General features: G+C 43.5%; 2 protein-coding genes across 3 annotated transcripts in view; one reads left to right on the top strand and one right to left on the bottom strand.

Moving 5' to 3' along the window:
• Positions 1-680: 680 nt before the first annotated feature.
• TCTN3 (tectonic family member 3) lies at positions 681-24,119 on the bottom strand. 2 transcript variants are annotated; one of them, XM_075424009.1, is made up of 14 exons: positions 23,957-24,119; positions 23,079-23,223; positions 17,104-17,225; positions 12,317-12,447; positions 11,881-11,989; positions 11,691-11,809; positions 10,560-10,595; positions 10,090-10,164; positions 9,863-9,988; positions 8,728-8,823; positions 8,358-8,455; positions 7,581-7,746; positions 6,702-6,839; positions 681-3,326 (listed from the first exon to the last, which is right to left on the bottom strand). In XM_075424009.1, exons 2-14 carry the CDS (start codon positions 23,120-23,122, stop codon positions 3,105-3,107), a joined length of 1,482 nt encoding a protein of 493 aa, XP_075280124.1. In that variant the 5' UTR covers positions 23,123-23,223; positions 23,957-24,119; the 3' UTR covers positions 681-3,104. The 2 variants fall into 2 exon arrangements, with proteins under 2 accessions (XP_075280124.1, XP_075280123.1); XM_075424008.1 differs by lacking the exons at positions 23,079-23,223; positions 23,957-24,119 and adding an exon at positions 17,905-18,269.
• Positions 24,120-24,333: 214 nt separating this feature from the next.
• CFAP46 (cilia and flagella associated protein 46) overlaps positions 24,334-24,576 on the top strand; it is an 87,125-nt gene continuing 86,882 nt past the window's right edge. The window contains exon 1 of the mRNA XM_075424007.1: positions 24,334-24,562. Coding sequence (XP_075280122.1) covers positions 24,514-24,562 — 49 coding nt within the window. The 5' untranslated portion in view covers positions 24,334-24,513. The remainder of the gene's footprint in view (positions 24,563-24,576) is intronic.

Below are 24,576 nucleotides of genomic sequence, written 5' to 3'. Positions count from 1 at the left end.
CAGATCCATTTCCTGTAATGAGGAAATGTCAGAGGAGACAAACGTGCTAGAAAATGGGACATGTTGGAGCTCAGGGATATTGCAGAGACTTATAATAGTAAGGTGATGCCTTCTAGCATTTCCATGTTTTTGCAGCTCATAGAATAAAAAGAATCTCTGTAGTCACCTAATTGAAATATGTCAATTATGCTGAAAGCAGAGATGCCAGATCCTTTTCATTCAAGCCATATTCTGACACACTTGGCAACGTGACATCTGGCAAGTTTCTCCAACTACCCCTTAATTCAATTCAGTTACTGTCACCTCTAAATTAATTTCCTGGATTCCACAAATTAGGAGCATATAAGGACATGTGACACGCTACCAACACCTTTTGCTAAAAGCTTTGCAAAGATATTACAGGCACAGCTGAGAAGCCACGTCTATCTAAAGGCTTGCTGCTGTACTGGTACCACCAGCATGTGTGTTCAGACTGGCTTTCCTGGGCTGCCCTAGCATCAGAAGCAAGGGAAGCAGCAGACACTAGCACAGAATTCTTTCCAAGCTAATAAACCATGCAAACAATCAGAAAGTTAAATATGTGAAGTTACGCCGTAATCTGCATGTTTTAAGTGGGTCATGATTTTGTTTTCTTCACGTTACCTCCTTTGACATCCAGAGTAATTACAAGTTTTTCAGTTTATTTTTGCACTCTTCTGTTGAAGTTTGTAATAAGGAAGAGCAACAAAGTTGCTACACACAGTATACATACAAAAGCAACAAATACATTTCACAGAATCACAGAATCACAGAATGGTAGGGGCTGGAAGGGACCTCTGTGGGTCATCTAGTCCAACCCTCCTGCCGAAGTAGGGTCACCTACAGCAGGCTGTAGAGGACCTTGTCCAGGCGGGTCTTGAATATCTCCAGAGAAGGAGACTCCACAACCTCCCTGGGCAGCCTGTTCCAGCACTCCGTCACCCTCACGAGGGAAGAAATTCTTGCTCACGTTCAGACGGAACTTCCTGTGCCTCAGTTTGTGCCCATTGCCCCTTGTCCTGTCACTGGGCACCACTGAAAAGAGCTTGGCCCCATCCTCCTGACACCTACCCTTCAGATATTTATAAGCATTTATTAGGTCCCCTCTCAGCCTTCTCTTCTTCAGGCTGAACAAGCCCAGCTCCCTCAGCCTCTCCTCGTAGGAGAGATGTTCCAGTCCTCTCACCATCCTTGTAGCTCTCTGCTGGACTCTCTCCAGTAGCTCCTCATCTTTCTTGAACTGGGGAGCCCAGAACTGGACAGAGTACTCCAGATGAGGCCTCGCTAGGGCAGTGTAGAGAGGAAGGAGAACCTCCCTCGACCTACTGGCCACACTCCTCTTGATGCATCCCAGAATGCCATTGGCCTTCTTGGCAATAAGGGCACACTGCTGGCTCATGGTTAACCTGTTGTCCACCAGGACACCCAGGTCCCTCTCCACAGACCTGCTCTCCAGCAGGTCCACCCCAAGCCTGTACTGGTGCCTGGGGTTGTTCCTCCCCAGGTGCAGGACCCTGCATTTGCCTTTGTTGAACCTCATCAGGTTCCTCTCTGCCCAACTTTCCAGCCTATCCAGGTCACGCTGAATGGCAGCACAGCCTTCCGGTGTGTCTACCACACCTCCCAGTTTGGTGTCATCAGCAAACTTGCTGAGGGTACATTCTAACTCTTCATCCAGGTCGTTGATGAAGAAGTTAAACAAGGCTGGGCCCAGTACTGACCCCTGAGGGACACCACTAGTTACCAGCCTCCAACTAGACTCAGCGCCGCTGACGACAACCTTCTGAGTTCTGCCATTCAGCCAGTTCTCAATCCACTTCACCGACCACTCATCCAGCCCATACTTCCTGAGCTTAAATCTTGTTAAAAATTTTGTTAAAGGTCAGCCAGATGTCTCTCATTTTCTGGCCCATTATTGACTCCACTGGAGTACTTTACATTAGATGGGGCAGATTTTTCCATCATGGGAAGAGTTTAAGATAAATAATAAATCCTTTTCTAAAAAAAAAGACACCGTTGCCCAACAACTTCATGGAATGACTGAGCAGATTTCCTTAGCCTGTGTGATGCAGTGGGGCAGACTAGATAATCAGAAGATCACCTTCAAAACCAATAAACTCACATTCTGGTCCCACAGACTGAGCCAGAGGTAAGGTCCTGCAGTAACCTTCAGTCTCATAATACATCTACAAATTCTTTCTAAAATAATTGATATTTTTTCTTTCGGAGTGTTCACAACTCTCTCTGATGTCTAGGTGATGTCACCTAGAATTCCAGTGGCTATCATTATCAGCAGTTCTTATCTGGAGCCACAAGAGAATATTTCTTATCTAGGAAAAAACATATTTAGGCATGTTTCTTCAAGGAAAAAGAATATATCAGGAAGAAAGCTGTCCTGACAAACAACTGAAATTCAGTTATATTTCAGAGGATGTGACGTTTACAATTACTTTGCTTTGTGTAACACTATTGCTGATGTAAACAGTGATTTAAACACAAAAATTTCACTTGAAAAGACATAGAAAAGTAAGAGTCAAAAACTGTCACGGAGACATGGTTGTCATGTAACAAGGACAGGTTAAAGGTGACTGGCAGGCATGTCTACTCATAAAATAATAATTCAGGCTGCCTGGGAGGGCTCCTGTATTGTAAATGTTCAGTTAGTTCCATTTAAAAAATCCGGTGCTTCTTCAACAGGAAGATGACTAAACTCAGCTCCAAAATGCTTGAACTTTGCTCCTCTCTCCATACTCCTTGGTTTAGAAAGCACTCGTGGTTTCTGGGAACGTGGAGTGTTCTTTTTAACATCCTCCTCCTTGTTCCTCATTAATGCAACATGTCTTGATCCCTCAACCTCTCAAGTGTTTCACTGCAGTGAGGCTCACAGGTGGTGCATATAGAGAGTAGGGGCATGAGAGGACACAGAACAGAAGCTAGTCATGTGGCTTAATCCAAGAGCAGAAGGCACATACATATCATAGTCACAGTCTAAGAACCTGAGGACAAAAGTCTATGACCTGGATCATATCCTGAATGTATCAATTCACTTACTGAACTTTAAGTACAGGCCTTGTCTATCTGACTTTTCAAAAGCAGAGAATACTACACATTATTAGAATCAACAAAAAATAGCCAGCCAGATCACCTCTATAGCTTCTTTCCAAATTCAGTGGCACCTTGAATGGGAAAAAGATGTCAAATGGGAGTTTCCAGTGCATTTGGGGCTGGCCTCGTGGAGGTTCTGGCCATTCCGTCATCTCAGTGAAGGTAACAACAGTTGTCAAAGGTACTGTGCTTGTGCTTAGGAACTGTAACAAGAAGGAAAGCACAAAGAGTTTAGCAAGCTTAATACAAAAGATACATCTCGCCTCAATTTGCTAATGGAGACCCATTGTAGATGACTAGCAAGCAAGATGTCTTTAGGATGGTAGGAGCTAAATGTTCCAGATACATATTTTTAGTGCAGTAGCTCTTCTTTCCCAAAATTGATACTTAGCAGGTAAATTGAGGGCATGGGTCTCAGGAAAGATCAGTAGCTACAATGCATCACATGTTACAGATCTCTAAAATGGAAGCAGTGACGAGCGCTGCTAGAGTAAGCTGCCTATTCAGGGGAAAGACATATCAGCTAGTCGGTAATAAGAACAAAAGCAAAGCTAGCCTTATTTTTTTAAAAATTGTATATTTTATGGAAGATAAGATTACCTGGCCCTTTGAACAGGTGATTGCTGCCAGAAACAGACAGGACTTCCGCAAGATTTGATCATTTCAACAAAACATCAGTAAAATAAAGCAAAGACTCAACACAATAATGAATTTATTTCTCACATTCTAGGATACTGTTTCAGAAAGGAGACAGATTGGTAAGTCAGCTGGTAAAGATGGAACACGGGAGTGAAATTCTACAGCCTCAGCTCCTTTTTGTTTCAGCAGAATGCTGTAAGACAACCAATACACTCATTCCTTGAGCTATGTGGAATTTCATGGCTAGCACTCACTGCCCCAGCTTCCCAGCTCTGCATGCTAACCTCAAGAGAGGAAAACTATCGGCAGCGTACCTTCTGTACTTGCACTGGTTTAAGCCAATCTGCGAAATAACCACCTCATTCACTTCCCTGGAAAGAATCTAGAAGATTGCCTTTGGAGCAAAGCTGTGCAGGAAGCATTTGAAAAAGCTCCAGGACAGAATTCATGACTCTTAAGAGAAAAATACTGAGACTCCTGGTGGGGAATTTTTGTGGTATCTCTCAAGGCAAATTAAAACTACTTCTGTGCTTAAATATAAAAGAAAAATGTAATGAACAATGCGTTGGGGAGGGTCCTACCACAATACATGGTTCTACATGGAGTCTGCAAAGACACGTCACGAGCAAATTCCTTACATACACTTGCAGCAGCTCCAGTCCCGAGAGCATCAGCATGGGGCACCTCAGCCCACCTGTGGGTCCATACCCCAGCCCAGGTCTGCTGCCCAAAGGCAGCCACTGAGCTTGGGCCTCTGAGTGTTCCCATTCCAGGATGGCTACAAGACAATGCTGAGGCTGTTTCTGTTCTCATCACCAAGGGAAACTTCACTCCCTCGCAAGCAGTCCGTGTCTGGCATTCCTGCTTCCAGCCAGTTTAACCCTTTCTTGCAGTTGGGCCTTCTTGCCCTCCATGCCAGATCATTCCTCGGTCACAAATTACCACTGCTGAGCAGTTACAATTAGAACTTGTCCTTCACTCTTGATGGATATAAGCTCTCCTATGAATGAGTAAACACACAGTAGGCACAATTGCCTTAGTCAACAAGATGCCTTAACATGATTCTGGCTTTGTTTCTGGACCTTCAAAATCTGCCTTAAAATCAGAGAGATTAGTGAGGAGAAAACGCCATACACAACCCCTTGTCAGCAACTGGCAGAAGGCAGCCACAAGCAACTTCCAGCGTGCTCCTGTACAGCTCTCCAACATTTAAGACTGCCTTGTATTATCAGGAAGTCCAAATACAACTGTGACCAGATATTGTGGATGGGTGTAGAAAATGGGATGTCCTTCCCCAGGGTTCTGTGTTTTCTGGCCAGTTGCTAAAGCAACTCTCCAGTGACACAGTGTGGTCTCAAGGAAAAGATTTTCTCTAAAGAATGGAGAGTTCTCAGAGAATCCGTAAGCTTAAACTGTGAAATGACATAATTTTAAAGTAAAGCAATATACAGCTCACATTGGTGATCTCACTGGTATGCTTACAAATGGCTGCAATTCTTAACTGCAGGGTATGGTACTGACTGGTACTAACAACCCTAATCTGTGGATTGCCACTGATGAAGTCAGTACTGATTTTAATGGTGTGTTTTTTTCTTGCCACCAGAAACTTGCTTTCTTATCATTTGCTTTGCAATACACCTTACAGCTCTAAACTAATTAGCATCAGTTGCTCAAGCAGATGAAATCTGAATCTCATAGTTCATGACTGGCTAATCCTTATGGAGGGAGATGCACCCTGCACTTTTACTAGGAATTCAAGTCTCCCTCCTCAGATAGAAGTTTTGTTCATGGAGCCATGTAACAGCTCAGATTTATAAAATGTCTTCGTGGGGTGGGGATGTCAGTTTACCTCAGGGTAACATGTGTTTTACAAGGTGAACATATTCCTATCATGTTCTTTTCATGTATGTTGCAAGAACGAAGAGGTACCAAGAGACACATGCAAACAAGTGATGAAAAATCTCATTTAGAATGTGTCTGGAGTTCAAAGAGTAGTAACAGATCAGACGCTTGCCATGTCATACCTCACTGCCATAAGAACACCATGGACAGGTGTCAGCTGCTACCCCTAAAGCCCTTGCAGAGAAGTATAAGCCTTGAAATATACATGCTGCCCAAAAGACTTTGATGTCGGGAATCCAGCCCTGCACCAAAATGGGGTCCAGTGACACAGGCTTGAAAAACACTCTCCATTCTCCTTTGTGTACCTGTTAGCTCCACCTTCCTGCTGACATCATAGTATCATAGAACAGTTTGGGTTGGAAGGGACCTTTAAAGGCCATCTAGTCCAAGCCCCCTGCAATGAGCAGGGACATCTTCAACCAGCTCAGGTTGCTCACAGCCCCATCAAACCTGACCCTGAATGTTTCCGTCATGTAATCTTGTCTTAGAAATCTGCTTTCTGGCTTACAGCCTTTCCCCCTAATTCTTCAGATCTGCTGCCATCAGCATTAGCCTTTTCCTCAGCTACCTGTTGGTGATTTCAGAACCCCTAAAGGAATAGAAATATCTTCTTGCACAGATTATCAGCATGCTGTGGAGTCTGTGAAATACAAGTCAACTCAAATTCCCTAACAAGGCTTTAAGAGACAACTAAATAAACATGTAGTTATTGAATGTTTGTACTACATCTTTATACTGAGCGTAATTAAAAATTTAAAGTTTGAGTCCTTAAGTGGCAGAAGGTGGTTTGGGGTTGGAAAGAAGATACCTTTTCCAGTTGTACAACTGACCGAGGACGGTACTGGTAAGACCATAAAACCACCTTCTTCTATGGAGCTGTTAAATATAAACTCTTGCCCTTGCAGCCAGACCACTACTAAAGTTCAGCAAATCTCAACTCAGTAATATCAAGACCATTTGAATCCTTGGTTCTTAAATAACCTGTGAATCCCATTTAATTACCTCTGTGTGTGAGGGAGGGGTTTTAAATTCCATACCTTCATGGGGTGACACTGATAAGAGTACCGTGCACCCAGTATTTGAGCTTGTGGGTTGGACAGGAGGCCCACCTGAGCCCACAGTATCTGTATCTCCAGGGTCACAGGAACCACACAACAGGAAGTGCAATTCACAGCCTGAAAATAAAATATACCCCAAATATCTTAGTAAAGTATTTTAAAGGTGAAAAGGGACCATTATGGTCAAGGTCTACTATTTTGGATAGCATAGGTCACAGAACCTGAGTCAGTCACTTCAGTACTAACCCCATAACTTCTGGTCTGGTCATTTTACAGCTATATCCATCTCACTGTCATCTCATTTCCAAACAGAATTTGTCTCATCTCTATAACTTGGATTTCACATTCTATTAGGCCATCTCCTGACAGATCAATAATTATTAAAATAGAATTTCCCTCCTCCAGAAATACTCAGATTGCAAACTTTTACTCTTGTTAGGTAATATATAAATATCCCTAGAAACTGGAAAATCATAAAGTATGATAATAAAAAGGGCATCAAACTAATAGGCAGTAACCAGGTAGTCCTAGTTCTAAAAGGCTGTCAAAAAACTAGGTAATTCAACACTAGATTCAGTATTAAACTCTTTTTGCCCATTCAAATAGCAGGAACAGGATTCAAGATATATTAACTCTGTCAAGGTTTTTTTGTTTAGTAAGTATCCTCATAAGATGAGCCATAATAAGAATGACTGCTTACAAGCATCAAGACCCCTGAGAGTCAGTGGATGATCACACAGAAAGTAAGCCCAGAAGAATAAGCTGGTTCTTTTTTTTCACAAGTCCACGCTTCCCCAAGTGAATACAAAAATATGAAAGGAAAAATATTCACAGATGGTCTTTTTGCATTCCTATTACCTGCACACTGCAGTTCTGAATCATAATGGTTATCCACTCTTCTATCTGGGTTGAACGAGCACTGCCAGTTACAGCAAGGTCCCATACTCTGTTCATCCCCTGAAGAGCCTGGTATAACTTCTGCTGAATGTAACTACAGTTACTTTCTTCCAGTATTGGGGACAGGCTGGAAATGAGAAAATAACAGCTTCAAGAAAGTGATTTTCAGGACAGAAAAAAAATGCAATCAACATCCTTCCTTTGTAATGAGTATTTCTTCTGTTCTTGTAATGAGTCAACAGAATCATTACAGAAGTATTTGTGTTAAACAGATGCAGTTGCAATCCTCTCTGCAATGAGAAGGGAGAAAATGGCAGGGTAATGCATGATAAGGAAAACTGACAGCTCTATAGCCATCTTATGACATCAGTGGTCATATACCTGCCCCGTCACCAACAAAAGAATGATCCAAATCATTACAACAATCCCTTTTTTAAGGTTCCATTATAATTCACTCCTCAAATACTAACTCTGCTCTTGCCCAAGACACGATACCAGGCTAGAGCCTCAAAATGTCCCAGACGACCTTCACAATGTTCAGATTGTTCTAGAGGTCCACCATCTCTCCGATATTCAAGTCCTCTCAGGAGCATAAGAAAGATCTGTAGAGACCCACTGGTGACCTCGGGGAAGGAGCTAGGCTCCACAGCAGTGCGTGAGAGACTATGGAAAAACATGCTAAGTGAGTCCACACCTTTTAAATGTGTCAGGAAGGGTGACTGCAGAATGTGTTGTTACCTGAGCTTGCAGCCTGTCCTGATATTTCTTCCAAATTGTACAGTGTGTCTGAAGAACTGTGAGCAACTTCCATCACCTTCGCTCCGTAAAATGCTCATCTGACAGACTGCATGTCAAGCAGCCAAACAAAAGCATAAAGAAACAATATAGGACACCCAAATTGTATTTAACAATCCTCTCACCTCGCATTCCTCCTTATGTATATCACAGGACTACAACTTAGTCATGACCAAAAGGCCTGCTGATGGCTGCAATGTAATAGTGAGGTATGTCCTCACAGGTAAAGGCAGAATCTAAAAAGTCCAGACAGTAGAGTACAGAAGTCAATAAACCCAGCGATAAATAAAAATTGATAGCAGAAAAAGGATACATGCTGTATGGCACCACTGTTTGCTATCAACAGTGGTGCTCCAGTGACATAGCCAGGGTTTCCACTTCTAGGCAACATATGAGAAAGAGTCCTGGTCTACAGAGAGGCAAAGGGAAGACAGAAAAGAAGAGGAAAACATTAACACCAATGAGATCCATTCATCTCAGAAGATCAAATCCACATTCTCAAAAATGTAAACACAACCCATTTTTTGAATGACTGAATAATATGCACTACTAAAACCTCCATTATTTGTTTCCAAATCCTCTTTCTTACCTGGCAAGTTCATCTGCAGTACAGGAGGTAAAAAACTACACGTTGGTACCCTGAAATGTGGATACTACCAGGACAGTTCTTGAGACAATGAATTCCTGTTGCTCAGCATTTGTCTCTAAGGACGTAAACATATCAGTCTGGGCAATTCTACAGAGGATCTGCAGAACAAACCCTGCCTTGACCCCAATTCTGAGTGGCAGATTCCACTTCTAAATTGTTTTATGGGGAGAGCCTCCGGGGATAACTTCAGCAAGGTTGCACTGAACACTTATCAACTCCTGAGGTCATCACTTATCCCACTTTGCACTGCCTCTACAGGACAAGGTGTATATGAACTTCAACACGCATTAGTATTTCCCAGATTTCCACCCCCTCAAAAGTAACTCTTTTTCCTGCTGCATAGTCAAAGTTGAATAAGTACCTGGAATAAATTTAGTAACTTTGTTCACAAGCACTGAACACGTCAGATACACCAGCTCCAACCCTTTCCTTTACAAGACCATGCTGGTGACACTGATCTCATCTTCTCCCCTTCTCCCCCCACCAAAAACAACCCAAACTAAATCAAAACAACAGCAAAAAGCAGTCAGATAAAAATAATCAGCCCCTTCAAACCTGTGCAGTGCAAGACTGCATGCTGTGCTTGCACAGAGCCTGAATTTTTCCACTAACATGGTTTACTTGAGACCAGAGCAGTGTCGTGTTCCTTCCTTTGAACACCATCTGTGTCCCAGGGTTCTGGTACTACCATACCACAGTGACACTGCTCTAATCTTTTCACATCTCATCTGTACAAAACTGGGTCACACACTACAGACTACAAACTTGGTAAGAGCCCAGAGAGGACAGAGGCACTGACCCAGAAGTGCAACGTGAAGTGCTGCTGCAGAGAGGATCCTGAGTCCCCAGAGATGTTGCTCACTTTGAACTGGACAGAAACGCTCTGGATCCCATGTGTGCCACTGAATTCTATCTCATAGATCACCTGAAAGTCCAATTCAGAGAAGTATCAGAGGCAGAGTCAGGTAACAGGGCAATGACTTTAAGCTAGTGTCAAGTTGCTCAAAGGAAAGAAGATTCAGATACCTCAGAAACAACGTTGTTACATATGTTGTCTTTCATGTGGGGAGCTCCAGGTGGTGCAACTGCAGTGACCTTTACCTGGAGACAATAAGCACATTAACAGTTACTGATTGTTTGAAAGGAGTGTGCCTTTCTTACTCATCACTGCTTTTCCATCTAAGTCAGATTTACCATCCTGCTGTAGCTGTGATCTGTGGACACATCACTCTGCTCCAGCTGTCCAATTTTTTCTAAGAAAACAAGCTAGCTCCCTGACTCTAACCCTATCTATGCCCATTCATTTAAAAGCACATACTTCCTTATATCCCTTTTTCTTTTTTTCTATAAAGTCACACTTCTGTCCAAAAAATCTTGTCTCAGACACAGAACATTCCCATTCTCCCAGCTTCCCAACCCACGGGCATTACTATGAAGATTCCTGGTATGTTTTATTTCAGAAGCATAAATTCTTTTCATTGGCAATAGAGACTGACCTTCATGGACTCCACAATGGTGTCATTAATTGGGACCTGGGGAAAACAAACAAATCAACATACAACACCAAAAAGTCACCTGATTTTATGGATTTGCAAGTGCCTAAAGTCATGAAACCATCACTAAATAGAGCCTACATATTATATTGACAAAAATTACTTTGTTTATTCTAGATGTGTAAAACTTATCACCAATTTGTGTTCTAGAAATAACAGACATAATCCACAGAAAGCGCTTTTAGAACATCAGAAGACAAATTTTATTCTTGTTCCTGCTAATGACCTGCAGAATGCAGATACATCTTTGATCCATTCCTGGAGCTCCCCCTTCTGGAATCAAGTAATTACTTCAGCTTCCATTTAAGGAAAAATTAAATTTTTACCACAGTGACAAAGAAAGCCCTGAAAAGTTAAATTTGATCGGTAGAAGACTACCTACTACAATTATGTAGATTTAGATTTCCAATATAAGGGTAAACTGAGTCATTAGCCTTCATAGGGTGTTAATATTTACACTGCCATTTTTTCTTGGAACACCCAAGAAACTCTAGAATACAAGAGGCGGTATTTTCATGTTAACATTCAGCAAGGCCAGCATGATTAAACTAGAACAATAAATCGGTTATTTCAAAATTATTGTCAGGATAAATAATGGAGAAATTGATATGAAATTCAATCTATGAATGTAAATAAAGCTAATATTGATAACTGGCCTTCGGTTTAGAGATAACATATTCTGTAAAACAAATCCTCATTCATTACTAAGAACATGCATTTTTTGGTTAACCAAGTTGATGGAACGGATAGAAATACTTTGATAAACAGTCTGTTTAAAATGTGAGAGAGTTCTAGTTAAAACACAAAAACTATGAAGAATCAATGAAGTATCTGTTAAATGCATTAAGAATTTGCTGCTAACTGAAATTTATTGGAAAGTAGTTTGAATTTAGAGATTATGACCGATCATGGCATTTTTAACATGATTTCCAGCAAGAAGGCCTTAACAATCAGCAGATCAGGGATGACATACCAGATGACCTTTAGTTTTCCAGTTAGCTGAAGCTGCAATGGAAGGCAATGGAAAGTCAAGCAAATAAGACGTTGATCAAAAAGAAGAAATATGACATGCACCTTTAGCACAGTGAAGTCACGGTAGTAGGAGGCAGCATCTAGTGCAGGGTCGGTAACGCAGCTCTTGCTCAAGTTGGCAAAAATCCGAGTACAGCTTGTGCTTTTACTGTCCAGGAAGCCTGAGTTAAGACAGGATAACAGATAAAACAGAAGGAAACCACCCTAAGAAATTCTTCCCCCCTTTACTAACCAGCAGGATTTCCATCAACACAAAGTCCACCGGCTCCCATTTTTACTGGCTGTCTAAGTGTGCTCAGTACAGATGATGAATCAAAGTAGATTACAATTGGATCACCAGCCTGAAAAGACAATTTGGAGAAATCACAGACAAAATGATTGTGGAAAACTAAGGCCAAGCATATGGTGATGACATCACCAGGGCTCAGAGGCAAATTTATACTTCTCCTTAGTATACACCCAATTTTGTCTAAAGGGTTGTCCAAACTTTTAAATACAAGAAAACTAATCAGAAACTTTTTACACAATAAGGAATGAAAAGAACTGAGAGATAAACGGATTACAGGTAGAAAATTAAGAATCTTTCAATCTGTTCTCATTAGATCTCATTACAGACAGCTTTAGTAAAAATGTAGCTACCAACTGATTGCTATTTTCTTTCAACTCACCCGGTAAAAGGCAGAGAACGATGGCTGTACTTGTGACGGTGCTAAGAAAGAGTGTCTCCCATACTTCTCTAAGAACTTCAAAAAATCAGATTCTTTGATATCCTGTGGCTGTTGGAAATAGTTCAGCTTTGCTAAAGGTTGAAAAAAAAAAAAAAGTCTGCCAATTTCAAATTACTAGATAGATCTGAGAAAAAGTAAATATTGTGCCTATATTTTAAAAACTAACAACTTCCATAGTTATAAACTATATAGTGCCTTATATTAATTAATCCATAGTAACTCTGCTAACAGGCTAATACAAGCTATGAACAAGATGATATGAGTACTAATTTGTACTGTTGCACAGGAAATAGGTGTTAATACACAAATGTGACTTTCCAAAATGCATGAAAACTGCTTAAGACAACTATCATTATATGTGCTCTAATTTCTGTATGATGCCTAGATTAGACACACATGACATTTTAATGACAAAACACTACCAATATATGAGTTCACTAAAAGCAACATTGAATGGATTCAAAATAATTAAGGCTAGTAATTCAAATTTAGTATGAACAGGGAACAGACATCCTAAAAAACCCAGACTTTCTATTGGTATCCCAGAGCGATGCCCTCCTGACCCAGCGGTATTCATTATGGTTACAATCTTATAATGTCTTAAGTTATTACTGCTAAAACACTAAGTCATGAAATGGCAAATTATTAAGAACATACTATGTAGACTCATCCTAATGGATTTGTTCGAACAATAAACTTTTTAATACATCCAAAGAAAACGTCTTACAAGGCTCGAGGACTACAGATGATACTGACAACAAGAGTGTGTGGCAGTATCCTCAATTACAGCAGAACTAAAAAGAATTCTAGTAGGTTTGAGGGGGTAAGGAAGAAAAAAAAACCCAAAAAACTTAAGGTCTCAGTGTAACTCTGCTGTTCAAGGGCAGAGCAGATCCTCAGATGTACAGAGCAGCAAGCAGAAATAAAAGCTTTTTTATATCTGAATACACCAGTCTTATGAGGAGCGGCTGAGGGAGCTGGGGGTGTTCAGTCTGGAGAAAAGGAGGCTGAGGGGGCACCTTATCGCTCTCTACAACTACCTGAAAGGAGGTTGTAGTGAGGCAGGTGGTGGTCTCTTCTCCTAAGTACCTAGTGATAGGATGAGAGGAAATGGCTTTAAGTTGCACCAGGGGAGGTTTCGATTGGGTATTAGGAAAAATTTCTTCACTGAAAGAGGGCTCAGACATTGGAACAGGCTGCCCAGGGAAGTGGTGGAGTCACCATCCCTGGAGGGGTTCAAAAAAAGTGTAGATGTGGCACTTCAAAACATGGTTTAGTAGGTATGGTGATGTTGGGTGGATGGTTGGACTCGATGATCTTAGAGGTCTTTTCCAACCTATGATTCTATGATTATTCAAGCAGTCAGCTAAATCTTCTGAGGAGATAAAGGCTGAAGGAGTATTAAGCTCTACAAGGTTCACAAAAATAGATGCACAGAGCAGCTTTTCTTATTATTCACTTGAGGGTATAATGATCAGACTGAAAAAGAAAACACTGGTAGTTGTGCTACTCACAACCATTTCCTTTCTTTGAATACATTTCTTTATGTACTCTTCTATTTTCAAAGCTGAACACTTGCCAACACAGAACAACATTACATAATGCAAAATATACCTGAAAATGGGAATAAAAGGCCTTCTGCAGCAAAACATAAGATATCTAAACTGCTTAAGTTTTCAAGAGAAAATATATATATAACTTGTTCATGGTGTAGTTTGCTCAAGAAAGCACACTAGCTACTAAAGGTTACTCAGAATTTTGTAGAAAAAGGCAAAAAAGACTTTCAGACAATTTAATTTGTCTGAAAGAAGACAAACTTTAAAAAAAAAAAACAAACAAAACAGGAGTCAGGCTCGTGGATAATGATTCTTGTAAATTTAAAATGCACTCATATTAGTTCTTCCACTGATTTAGAAGAGGAAATTGAAATATAAGTGAAAACAAGAGGGACGGCCCTTCACTGGATGTGTTGAAGGTCAGACTGGACAGGGCTTTCAGCAACCTAGTCTGCTGGAAGGTGTCCCCGCCCACGGCAGCGGGGCTGCAACTAGACGATCTATAAGGTCCCTTCCAACCCAAACATTCTGTGATTCTATGAAATAGCAGCAATATTCTCCTAACACTGGCAAAGGCCAAAGACAAAGTTGTTATCTTGAGGACCTAGTATGTGAAACAGGAATGCTTTTAAAAGTACTTTGAGTATTTTGAAAATATCCAGTATTTTGAGCTGTCCCTGAGAACGCACGTCTTCCTCTTCATGACCAATTGTCAGTTGCATCAGCAAGACTGCCTGACTCAGCCAGCTACAGGATCATTAGACAGAAGGAACCGTTAGGGATGTGGTGAGTAGTCACACTGCTCCATTTAGTATCAATAGAGTCTAAAATAAGTGTAAGACATATGTGAAACTCCACTCTTAGCACAAGACAGTGAAAAGGCAGTACTGGGAAAACTGCAAAAGTAAGAAAGGGCCACAGATCGTACAAAAGAAAGAGAAGATTGGGTGTGATGAGCTATCAAGGTTAGAGGAATGCCAGAGTTGTGAACAGCTGTCAGATGGAGAACAAAGTACAAAAAAGTTGAAAAATCAAGCAACTGAAGAATGGCAATAGTCAGAAAAAACAGGCAAGAAAGATGACTGGGTGAAGCAAAGGATGTTTTACACTTCAGGAAAGACAGCTGAAGTAGAGTACCGGAGTCAAGAAAGAGTGAGGACAGTCATGGAAAGAGTCATTAGTGACAAGCAGAGGAAGAAAAAAACCTACACCTTTTACAAGTATCATAAATATGTATTACTAATACTTGAATAGTACTCTGGTATCTGCTAGCAATGAGGTTTCAATGAGGTGAAGTCAACTTGTGCATCACAATCTCTTTCTTACTGGCCATGGTAATCCATTAGGTTCAGAGCCTGTTACCACTTGCCCTTTTCCAGGAGGCCTTCTGGAGCAGTGTCATGGTTTAGCCCCACCAGGCAACAAAGAATCATGCAGTTGCTCGCTTGGTCTTCCCCCATGGTGGGATGGGGAGCAGAATTGGAAGGAAAAGGCAAAACTCGTGGGCTGGGATAAAGACAGTTTAACAGAACAGCAAAAGAATAGAAGAATAACAACAATGATGATACAAAGAATACACAAAGGAAGGAATACACAGCACAGTCTTCTCACTGCCCAATGCCCAGCCTGCTCCTGAGCAGCAATACCCTGCCCCAGCCAGCCGCCCCACTTCAATACTAAGCATGATGTCACATGGAATTGAATATGCTGTTTGTTTGGCCAGTTTGGGTCAGCCGTGCTGGGTGTGTCCCCTCCCAGCTTCTTGTGAAAATTAACCATATCCCAGCTGAATCCAGGACAAGCAGGCTTGATTATATTTCTGGCAGTGGTAACTCATGTCACCATCCATCCTGGAAAGGCTTCTTCCACAATCAGTTGATGAGAACATACGTGTTTCTATATTTCCTTGGTGAAGGCTGAAGGGGAGAAGGCTGTTTCTACCAGAGAACTTAACCATCCTTCAGGTGATCCCAGATAAAGTCTTTCCTGGATATTCTTCCGACAATGAGCACAGAAAAGGAAAACTCCAGGTAAGCAGTGAATTCTGTTGTTCCCAGGTGTGCTACACCTAACGTATACATGCAATCAAATGCCTAGGGCTCGTTCATTGCACTTAATCATGTGATAGATATGGGGCCCAAACATTAAAAGGCCAGAAAAATCTGGTGCCATCAACCTGGACACATCCTTTGGATGGGATTACAACTTCAGAATCCTTCTTATCCCATTTTTATTATACTATGGGGGAAAAAGGACAAAATCTAGCTGGTTACAGGCTGGAATACCCAGGAGCTTGGTGGCACTTTCAGTTGTGGTTAAACCCTCATCAGAACTAACCTTTACTCCGAGACCTACTGAAAATCGGCATGGGTGAAGTTCTAGCACTACGACCTATCATACTATGTACTATGAGACTCTCACTGTTCCTTTGCTATTCCCTGTATGCAAAACATTCAGGCAACATCTGTGAAGAGCTCAAAGCAGGGCTAGATAACAGGAAGCTAACTCTGTTTTTACTAGTTGTTGGATCAGCTAACCCCCTGAGCCCCTCGCAACCTAAAAAGCTCTGTGATTTAGGTCAGAAGTAGGTGGGACTGTGGGTAAAAACTCCCAGGCAAAAGACCCAAAAGAGAAAACAGTAAGTGTTTCAATGTGAAACCCCAGTGAATTGCAATGAATGCCAGAGAGCTGGACATCACATCAGTCGAAGTACAATGTGGAAAGCAAAAAGATAAAAAAGTGTTAACGGTATACCCTACGAGGGTATATGATTACTACAGAAAAATCATTGCCAGTAGAGAAGAAAGTATGAACGTGAGCATATGAAAAAATACGATAAGAAATCACTTTCTCAAAAGCATAATAGTGGTGTATTTCAAACATCAACCCTTATTTGCTGCTCTAAGTGTAGCAAATTAAGTAAGGTATCTCAGATACAGAAGCCGTTGATAAAGACTGATTTGTGTTTAGCCAGAGACCCTACACTTAAACTAAGTGCAATGACCTTTTTTTTCATTTGTCTTCAGTGATGGGACCCTGATTTGCTATGGTCTCTCTGGAACTGTAACAGCCCAAATAATTAGTAACAATTACAACATGTAACTTTAAAAAGCAGATTCCCTAAACAGAGGCAATCTATGAATTAAATGTGTGGAAAGAAAGATTACTTACAGTCATCCAGCTGCACACAGAACAGCAGATCATGTCCACCAGGGACAGTAATGGTAGCAGTAGGATAAGGGGTGTTACTTCTGAATATGAGTGATTTTTCCACGCACACTTGACTCACAAACCTGCAAAGACAAGCACCCTCCCCCCCAGCAAACTGTTAAAGAGGCTATTCTTGCCTAATGTCATATTTTACCTTACTACATGCCAGCAACAGAACACAGTATTACTTTTCATTCACTTACATGAGTCACTGTACAATTTGCATTGATAATCAATTACAGAAAGCTTCTCTTGCTATTATAGTAACTTTGTAGATACTCTCTGTTTGTGTATTTAGAAATCACTCTGAAATTCCCTAGAAGAATAGGTGGTAAAGAAATTCAGCGTCTGTACACTCCTCTCGGTGCTCCTCACAACTGCAATCTGCAAAGACAGGGTTCACTCACGGATTTTACTCTCTAAACAGCTGAAACCATCTTCCTCGCTGACAGCGTTTCACAGTCTGCAACTGCTTTCCTGTCTCCCATTTGTATATTAAAACTCTTTTTTCCTAAGATAAGATTCCCTAGTTCCGGCCACCAGTAGCCTCATCACAGAGTAACCAAGCCCTGCTGTACCTAGGCTATTAAAACGGTGGCCACGGGATGGCTTCCCGAGCCCTCGACTCAGAACTAAGCTGTCCGCCGCGCCCGAAAGGCCTGGCAGACGCCACAGCGAAACCGCCGTTCCCGCGGCGTGCCCGAACCCTGCCTCTCGGCCTGCCGCGCCGCCGCCAGCGCCGGGAGCCTGGCCCCTGCCCACCTGCTGCCGCCGGAGAGGCGGGACGAGTCGGCGGCGCGGGGGTCGCGCAGGCCGCAGGCGCCGCGCGGCAAGCGGCGGGCGGGGAGGCCGCCGGCGGCGGGACGGTGGGGCGCAGGGTGGGCCGGCCGCCGGACGCGGTGGCGGAACGGAGGAGCGGGACCGCCGCGGCGGGGCCCGGCGGCGGAGATCCGGGCGCCGACGAGGGCCGCGCGGGCTCGGCCCGAGGCCGCTTCTTCGCTTCGGGGAGCAGCCCGATGCGTGGCCCCTGCGGCGAGCGCGGCATCGGCTCCAGGCGGGGTGCCGGGGCTGCAGGCGGCCAGCCGCGCCAGCAGCAGGGCCAGCAGCAGCCCCCAGGCCCCACACATGGCGTCACCTCGTCGCTAAGAAACGCAGCCCGCCGCCCGCCCCCGGAGGAGAGGGGAGGTCAGGCGCATGCGCGGCCGGCGTCTGCGCCCGTCTCCGGGCCGGGGGCGTCTCGGGGTGGGGAAAGGGGTGGTGGTGTGGCCAGGGCGCGCTTTGTTGTGGTGCGCTCCGCTCGCTGCGCGGCTCTCGGCGGCGGGGCTTGAGGCCGCCCGAGGCGCCGGAGGTCTCAGCTGTGGGGACCCTGCGGGGGAGGAGCGTGGGCGGCGGGGCCCCTCGGGACGGTGGCCTTCCCGCCGGGCAGCGGGCTTTCTCTCCCTGAGCTGGCGCGGGCGTGGGCCCAGGTATTGGTCGTCGTCATCAGGAAGCCCCGGAGACTCAATTTCTGTTTCTCCTTTTTATCGCTGTAGAAAGGTTGGCAATGAAATAAGCTCACAGTCAGACTGTGCCCGTCAGTGCCAACGTTGCCGCCGATTCTGCTGGGTTCAGGGTTTGCGCCGCACAACCCTGTGGTTCGTCTCCGGTGTTCAGAGCCGGGAACGAGCCCCCTCCGGCAGCTGCGGTGTGGGCAGCGGCGGGGGTGCTGCGGATCGGAGCTGGCGGGGGGAGCGGGGCGGTGTGTCCGGGGCTTGCTGTTGGGGGCTCAGCAGCCCGCTGCCCCGCAGCCTGTCTCTTGCAGGGTGGCGGGTTATTTCTTGCTTGGGGTGTCCTGGCAGCTCGGGGTACTGCCTCTGTCTCCAGAGGCACTGTGCTTGCCTGTGCTTTTCCTTGGCGTACCAGCTTCCAGCAGCACGGCGTGCGGCCGCCTCTTTGCAAACTCATCCCAGCACAGGATGCAGAGAAGCAGCAACGTAGAGAGGTATATGTTAGAAATCCTAGAATCATTAAGGTTGGAAAAGACCTCTAAGATCATCAAGTCCAACTGTCAACGCATCACCACCATGCCTGCTAAACCATGACCTGAAGTGCTACGTCTACACAGAGTGGACAAGTAATGGTGCAGCCCTGTAACACTGACCACGTGCGCATACATCTCTGAAAGTTAAATGGCATGCTTACTGTATGTTTAAAAGATGTTTCATAGCAGATCTTGGTATGTTATTTCTCTGGTAGAATTAAATATTCTGCTATAGATATACAGTGCTTAATTTGTTGGGTTTTGCTTTTCTGAAGTAGCATGTTTAAAAGAGTTAATTTCAGATAGATATAGATACCATATGGTAAAAGGTGCCAGAAATTATCAAATGTTCATGTATTCATATTGTGGCATAATGATTGCCTTAGAGCCGTTGTGTGTAACATTCAACATATCCTATTCTGCTATCATTTTCATTATATAAATTAAGTCACTAAGTAATCTCTTTTTTACATTACGTTGCAGTGCATCATTTGGTCTGCAGAGCTGCCTAGAAAGAGACACAGTATTTCAGTAGTTCTAGACTTTTTGTTACAAGCATTTCCATATAGTGGATCAGATAGAAGATTCTTAATTTCAGCATTATGAAAATTCTTCTCAAACAAATGCCAGAGCTTAGTTAAAACCACATACAGCCAATTCCTGGCAGAGTTTGGCTTGTAAAGTTATTTTTTGTTTAAATTTAAAGTATTTTTGAGGTACTTTTTGTGAGGTTCTTTTTCATGCAATATTTAGTTAAAGTCTCAAACTCACTGGCACAATATAATATAGATAACAAAAGTCTGCATGTGCTGAAAGAGTCTGAAAAAGCAAATTCATTACAGAAAGCATGGTGAAGATTATTAAAAACACAGGTACTGTAACAGGGCCAGATGCTCAAGGTGACTGGTCATGAGCTGTTGGAAGCTTAGAGGATTCCTTACTGAGGAAATACTGCAATACCCTGTTCTATTTTCTTCTTTAGCCTTCTACTGTTCATCTCTTAACAGCTAAACTGGCTAGACCTTTGATCTGATCTAGTTACATTACACTGTTCAGTAAGTACTAGATTTTAATCAGAAGCAGAGATGGAGAAGAGATATGTTAAGCCATTATTTTTTTTGGCAAGAAGTAATGACAGCCCAGACAACAGATGCATGGTGTCATTGGATATTTCTTTATCATCTGCTGTCTCTTACTCTCCCTGAAATACTTGCTTCCAATCCTCAGTAGGTTTACTGCTCCAGTGATTTGGTTATGAGTGCTTTTTTGGAACTTATAATAAAATTTAAATCCAAATAGATTGATTTAAACTCTTATGCATAGAATTAAGAATGGAAATTAAATTAATACAAGTTATCTGCGTAAGACAAGTCATGTCTATAATAATATGACTAACGCATGTAATAATATAACTAATACAAGTTAGCGTAGCCTCAGCCATCAGTTGAGGGAAGGGATTCTACCCCCTACCCTGCTCTGTTGAGACCCCACTCAGAGTCCTGTGTCCAGCTCTGGAGCCCTCAGCACAGGACAGACCTGGAGCTGTGGGAGTGGGGTCAGAGGAGGCCCCAGCAATGATCCGAGGGCTGGAACCCCTCTGCTGGGAGGAAAGGCTGGGAGAGCTGGGTCTGTTCAGCCTGGAGAAGAGAAAGCTCCGAGGAGACCTTAGAGCAGCCTGCCAGTGCCTGGAGGGGCCTGCGAGAGAGCTGGAGAGGGGCTTTTTACAAGCACATGGAGTGACAGGACAAGAGGTGACAGTTTTAAACTGAAAGAGGGTAGGTTTAGATTCGGTATAAGGAAGAAATTCTTTGCTATGAGGGCAGTGAGGCCCTGGCCCAGGCTGCCCAGAGAAGCTGTGGCTGCCTGCTCCCTGGCACTGTTCAAGGCCAGGTTGGATGGGGCTTTGAGTACCCTGGTCTGGTGGAAGGAGTCCCTGCCCATGGCAGGGGGGTTGGAATGGGGTGATCTATAAGGTCCCTTCCAACCCAAACCATTTTGTGATTCTATGATGTGTTCATGATCAATTTCTCAAGCGAAATAGTAAGATGCATGGTGTCTGTAGATAAATACTTACAGTTTGTCTAAAGGTCTTTGCTGCCTAGAAATTTTGTTTCTCCCCTTTGTTGCTTTTCTTTATCTGCATTCAAGGCTTTATGTTAGCAGCTCGGGGATAAATGGAATATATATATGTCTGGTCTCCTCAGAGTCATACAGGAATTCAGGGTACATCATGAGATGGGACAGCATCTGCAGTACAGATAGTGCAGTTGGCCTTAAGCTCCCCTGAGATACTTAGCGTAGAGCAGAAGGAAAGGAGCAACAGATGAGAAAATGTTACAAGAAACCATTTTTGTTCTCTCTTATGTTAAAAAAATGCACTACAGAAAAGCCCTTTGAAAAAGATAAACTTCCAGCGCATGAAATTAGATGTCTGAATCTGCAAACCAGAGCACAAAAGAGTCAGCAAGTCATTATAATAATAAAAAAGTTAGTGCATATGGAGCAACCAATGGTTCATTTGAGATCTGTACTATTCTTATTAGAGAGTATTAGGTCTGTACTATTTCTCATTAGACTCATCTTGCCTGCAGGAGGACTGGCATCAGGCACGTTATCCTGTACCTCATCTGTTCAAGTGAAGTGAAAGAATTCCTACAAAAGGCAACTGGAGTGTGAAGTAACCTCCCTGATGCACTTTCTTTTGGCCATTTACAGGAGATGTTCTATTTTTAACATTTTAATTATGTTGGTTAATACAACTACTGCTATCTCTTTATTTGTACAAATAGAGGTGACTATAGTGCAAGTAAAGGGTGGTACAACAAGACCCTTTAGCAAAAGCTATCTGCTATTAGCTAAAAAGCGAACCAGGAATACTTTTTTTTGATCTATAAGTTGTCAGGAGGTCATAACCATTGTTGGGTAACAACTGGGAGAATGAATGCCTGTTTCTTAATTTCCAGATTTGAGTACCACAGTCATTCTATATTGGGTTACAATTTAAGAAAAGTCAGAAAGCTTAGTCAAGTAAAATGTGGCCATCCCCCAACTCTACACTTCTTTTTTTTTTTTTATCAATTCTTTAATTTAATTCATTCCCAAATTAATTCAGATTTTTTTTTGTTTGTTTCCATTCTGTATTTTCCTGGTTGTTTTACTATGACATAATTAGTAGATTTTTATATTCACTTTTATATCACAAAGCATTTGACCACTTTTAATTATGTAGCAGTCAATAATTTTTAATTAAATTTGGGGTAATACAGACAGGCTCTTAGCACAGGTATTTCATGAGGATGAATAATAAATGGAATCATTTGAGACTTTTATATTATTGTGGTGCCATTTTGGCTATTAGCTACATTTCAGGAGTGCTTCTTCCTAAGTCAATATGTGCAGAGCTTCCACATCACGATTTTTGTATCAGGAAACACTAGTCCTACCTGTGTCTGGGATTCTGCCAAAGGACATCAAGAAGAAGTGGCTGGACTGTAGCTGAGTCATGCACTAAGAGGTACAAAATTTGGGTGCAAACATTGTAAGCATATCATGGTAAGTCACAGTGAGCCATTGCCATAAGTACCTAATGCACAAGACCTTTCTGCTTCAGAAATAACCACAGGTTTGCTATAGGTTTTTTTTTTCTTTGCCCACCTAAAGTTTTCAGAGGAGTTTTATTTCTATTTACTAAAATTTATACAAGCAAGACAGTTATTTAATGTTAGTGGACTGTGTGGACAGGAGTAGGTAGGAAAACAGGAAGGAGTCTACTGCTGAATTATTTACAGATCCTTTTATGTAGTTGTAAAGTCTCTAATGCTTCATAAACTGAAGGATCTTTTACTGTTCTGAAATATACAGTACGTGTGACTTCTTCAACAGCTGGGCCTGCAGCATAAGAATTTGTTGCACTTACCATTCGTATTGTTTGTCATCCTTATGGCTTCTCCTGATACTCATCTTCCATTCCTCTAAGGATGACTGCTGGAAACCTCTTTGGAAACTCACCCGCAATGACGCACTTCTGAATGGTGTGTTCTGTCCGTCACGACTGGAACATCCTGCCAGTACAGAATTTCAATTTAGCTCAAAGTGCAAAGGGCTTAGGTTTAAAATTGAATTTATATGAGTAAGATTTTATATTGTTGTCATGACTACAGTGATTTACCTCATAGAATGTGTCATGACTTAGCAGTTGCGGGGGGGGTTAATCATGAAGGCCCAAACACTTCATTTCCTGTGTTTTGATGTCAGGGCAGTCAGGGAGCTTCCAGGTTTTTTTGACCGAATCTCTTTTCTGGACTGTTGTCCTCTGAAGATTTTTTTTTTTTCAATCGTGAAATTGTTCCTGGTGACATACAGTGAAACAAGTCTCAAAGGGTAATTGCTCGTACGCTAGCCTGTGGCTTCTTTCTGCATTGGCAGATAGGATCCAAATGTGCTTTGGCATTTTGTTCTGCTTGGGCCTGAAGCTTCGGTCACTGGTGGCGTATGCTTAATTTCAAAGGGTTTCATGTTGGAAGGTCTCAACACAGGCACAAAAATTACTGGTGATAGTATTTTTTAGCGATACTTTTATCTACAGGAAGCTCTCAATCGTTGCCTTTGTTAACCCGTGTCTGTCTCATAAGTGATTTTATAGAGTGTATGCTTAATAATGAAAGTGGGTGTTACGTGCTTAAATGCACTGATTTTTAGGGGGAGTGAGAGGTCTGTGCCGCGGCGTAGGCACAGCCGCAGCAGTAACACCGCTAAGAAGCAGCAGCAGCCTTTCCCGGAGTAAGGTGTTTTTACCTTCCTTCAGAAGCACACTTGAGTGCGGAGCCTTCCGGCGCCCTGGCGCTTTTGTACCGCCCGCCGCCGTGACTGTCTCCCAGCGGGGCTCCGGCCCCTCCTCCGGCAGCGGCCTCACCTCTCCCGGCCGCTGCCGTGACTGACGGCCGCCAGGCCGGCCCGCACCGCCTCCCCAGCGCGGGGCCGGGCCGGGCCGGGCCCAGCCGGGCGGCGGGGGCGGAGCCCGCCGGGCGTCGTTCGTCCCCTCGAGGGAGGCGGGGAGCGGGGCGGGCGCTCTCCCGTGCGTGTTGTGGGAACGCTGCTAGGATACGCGCGCGGAGGGGTAACGAGGCCCGGGGCGGTGGCGGGGGGGAGCGGAGGAAGGGGGTCGGCGGCCGGGAGCGGGGCGGCCGGGTGGCCGCCTTGCGCAGCCGGCTCTCTCGGTTGTGCGGAGGGAGCTTTCGAAGGTCTCGTGGGACAGCGGCTCCCCAGGGCGTCGTTGCTCGGTCGGTATAGCTGCCCGCCGTCTCTCGGGGTGCAGCGGCGGGCCCGCGGAGTGAGGTGCGGCGGCGGGAGGCATGGACCTGGCCGTCAGGGAGCGGCTCTTCGCGGCGGAGAGCCGCCGAGGTAAGTGGTTGTCA

This window comes from Opisthocomus hoazin, chromosome 6 (assembly GCF_030867145.1).
Source record: "Opisthocomus hoazin isolate bOpiHoa1 chromosome 6, bOpiHoa1.hap1, whole genome shotgun sequence".
Lineage (NCBI taxonomy): Eukaryota > Metazoa > Chordata > Aves > Opisthocomiformes > Opisthocomidae > Opisthocomus > Opisthocomus hoazin.
This window is presented reverse-complemented; position numbering and strand designations above follow the sequence as displayed.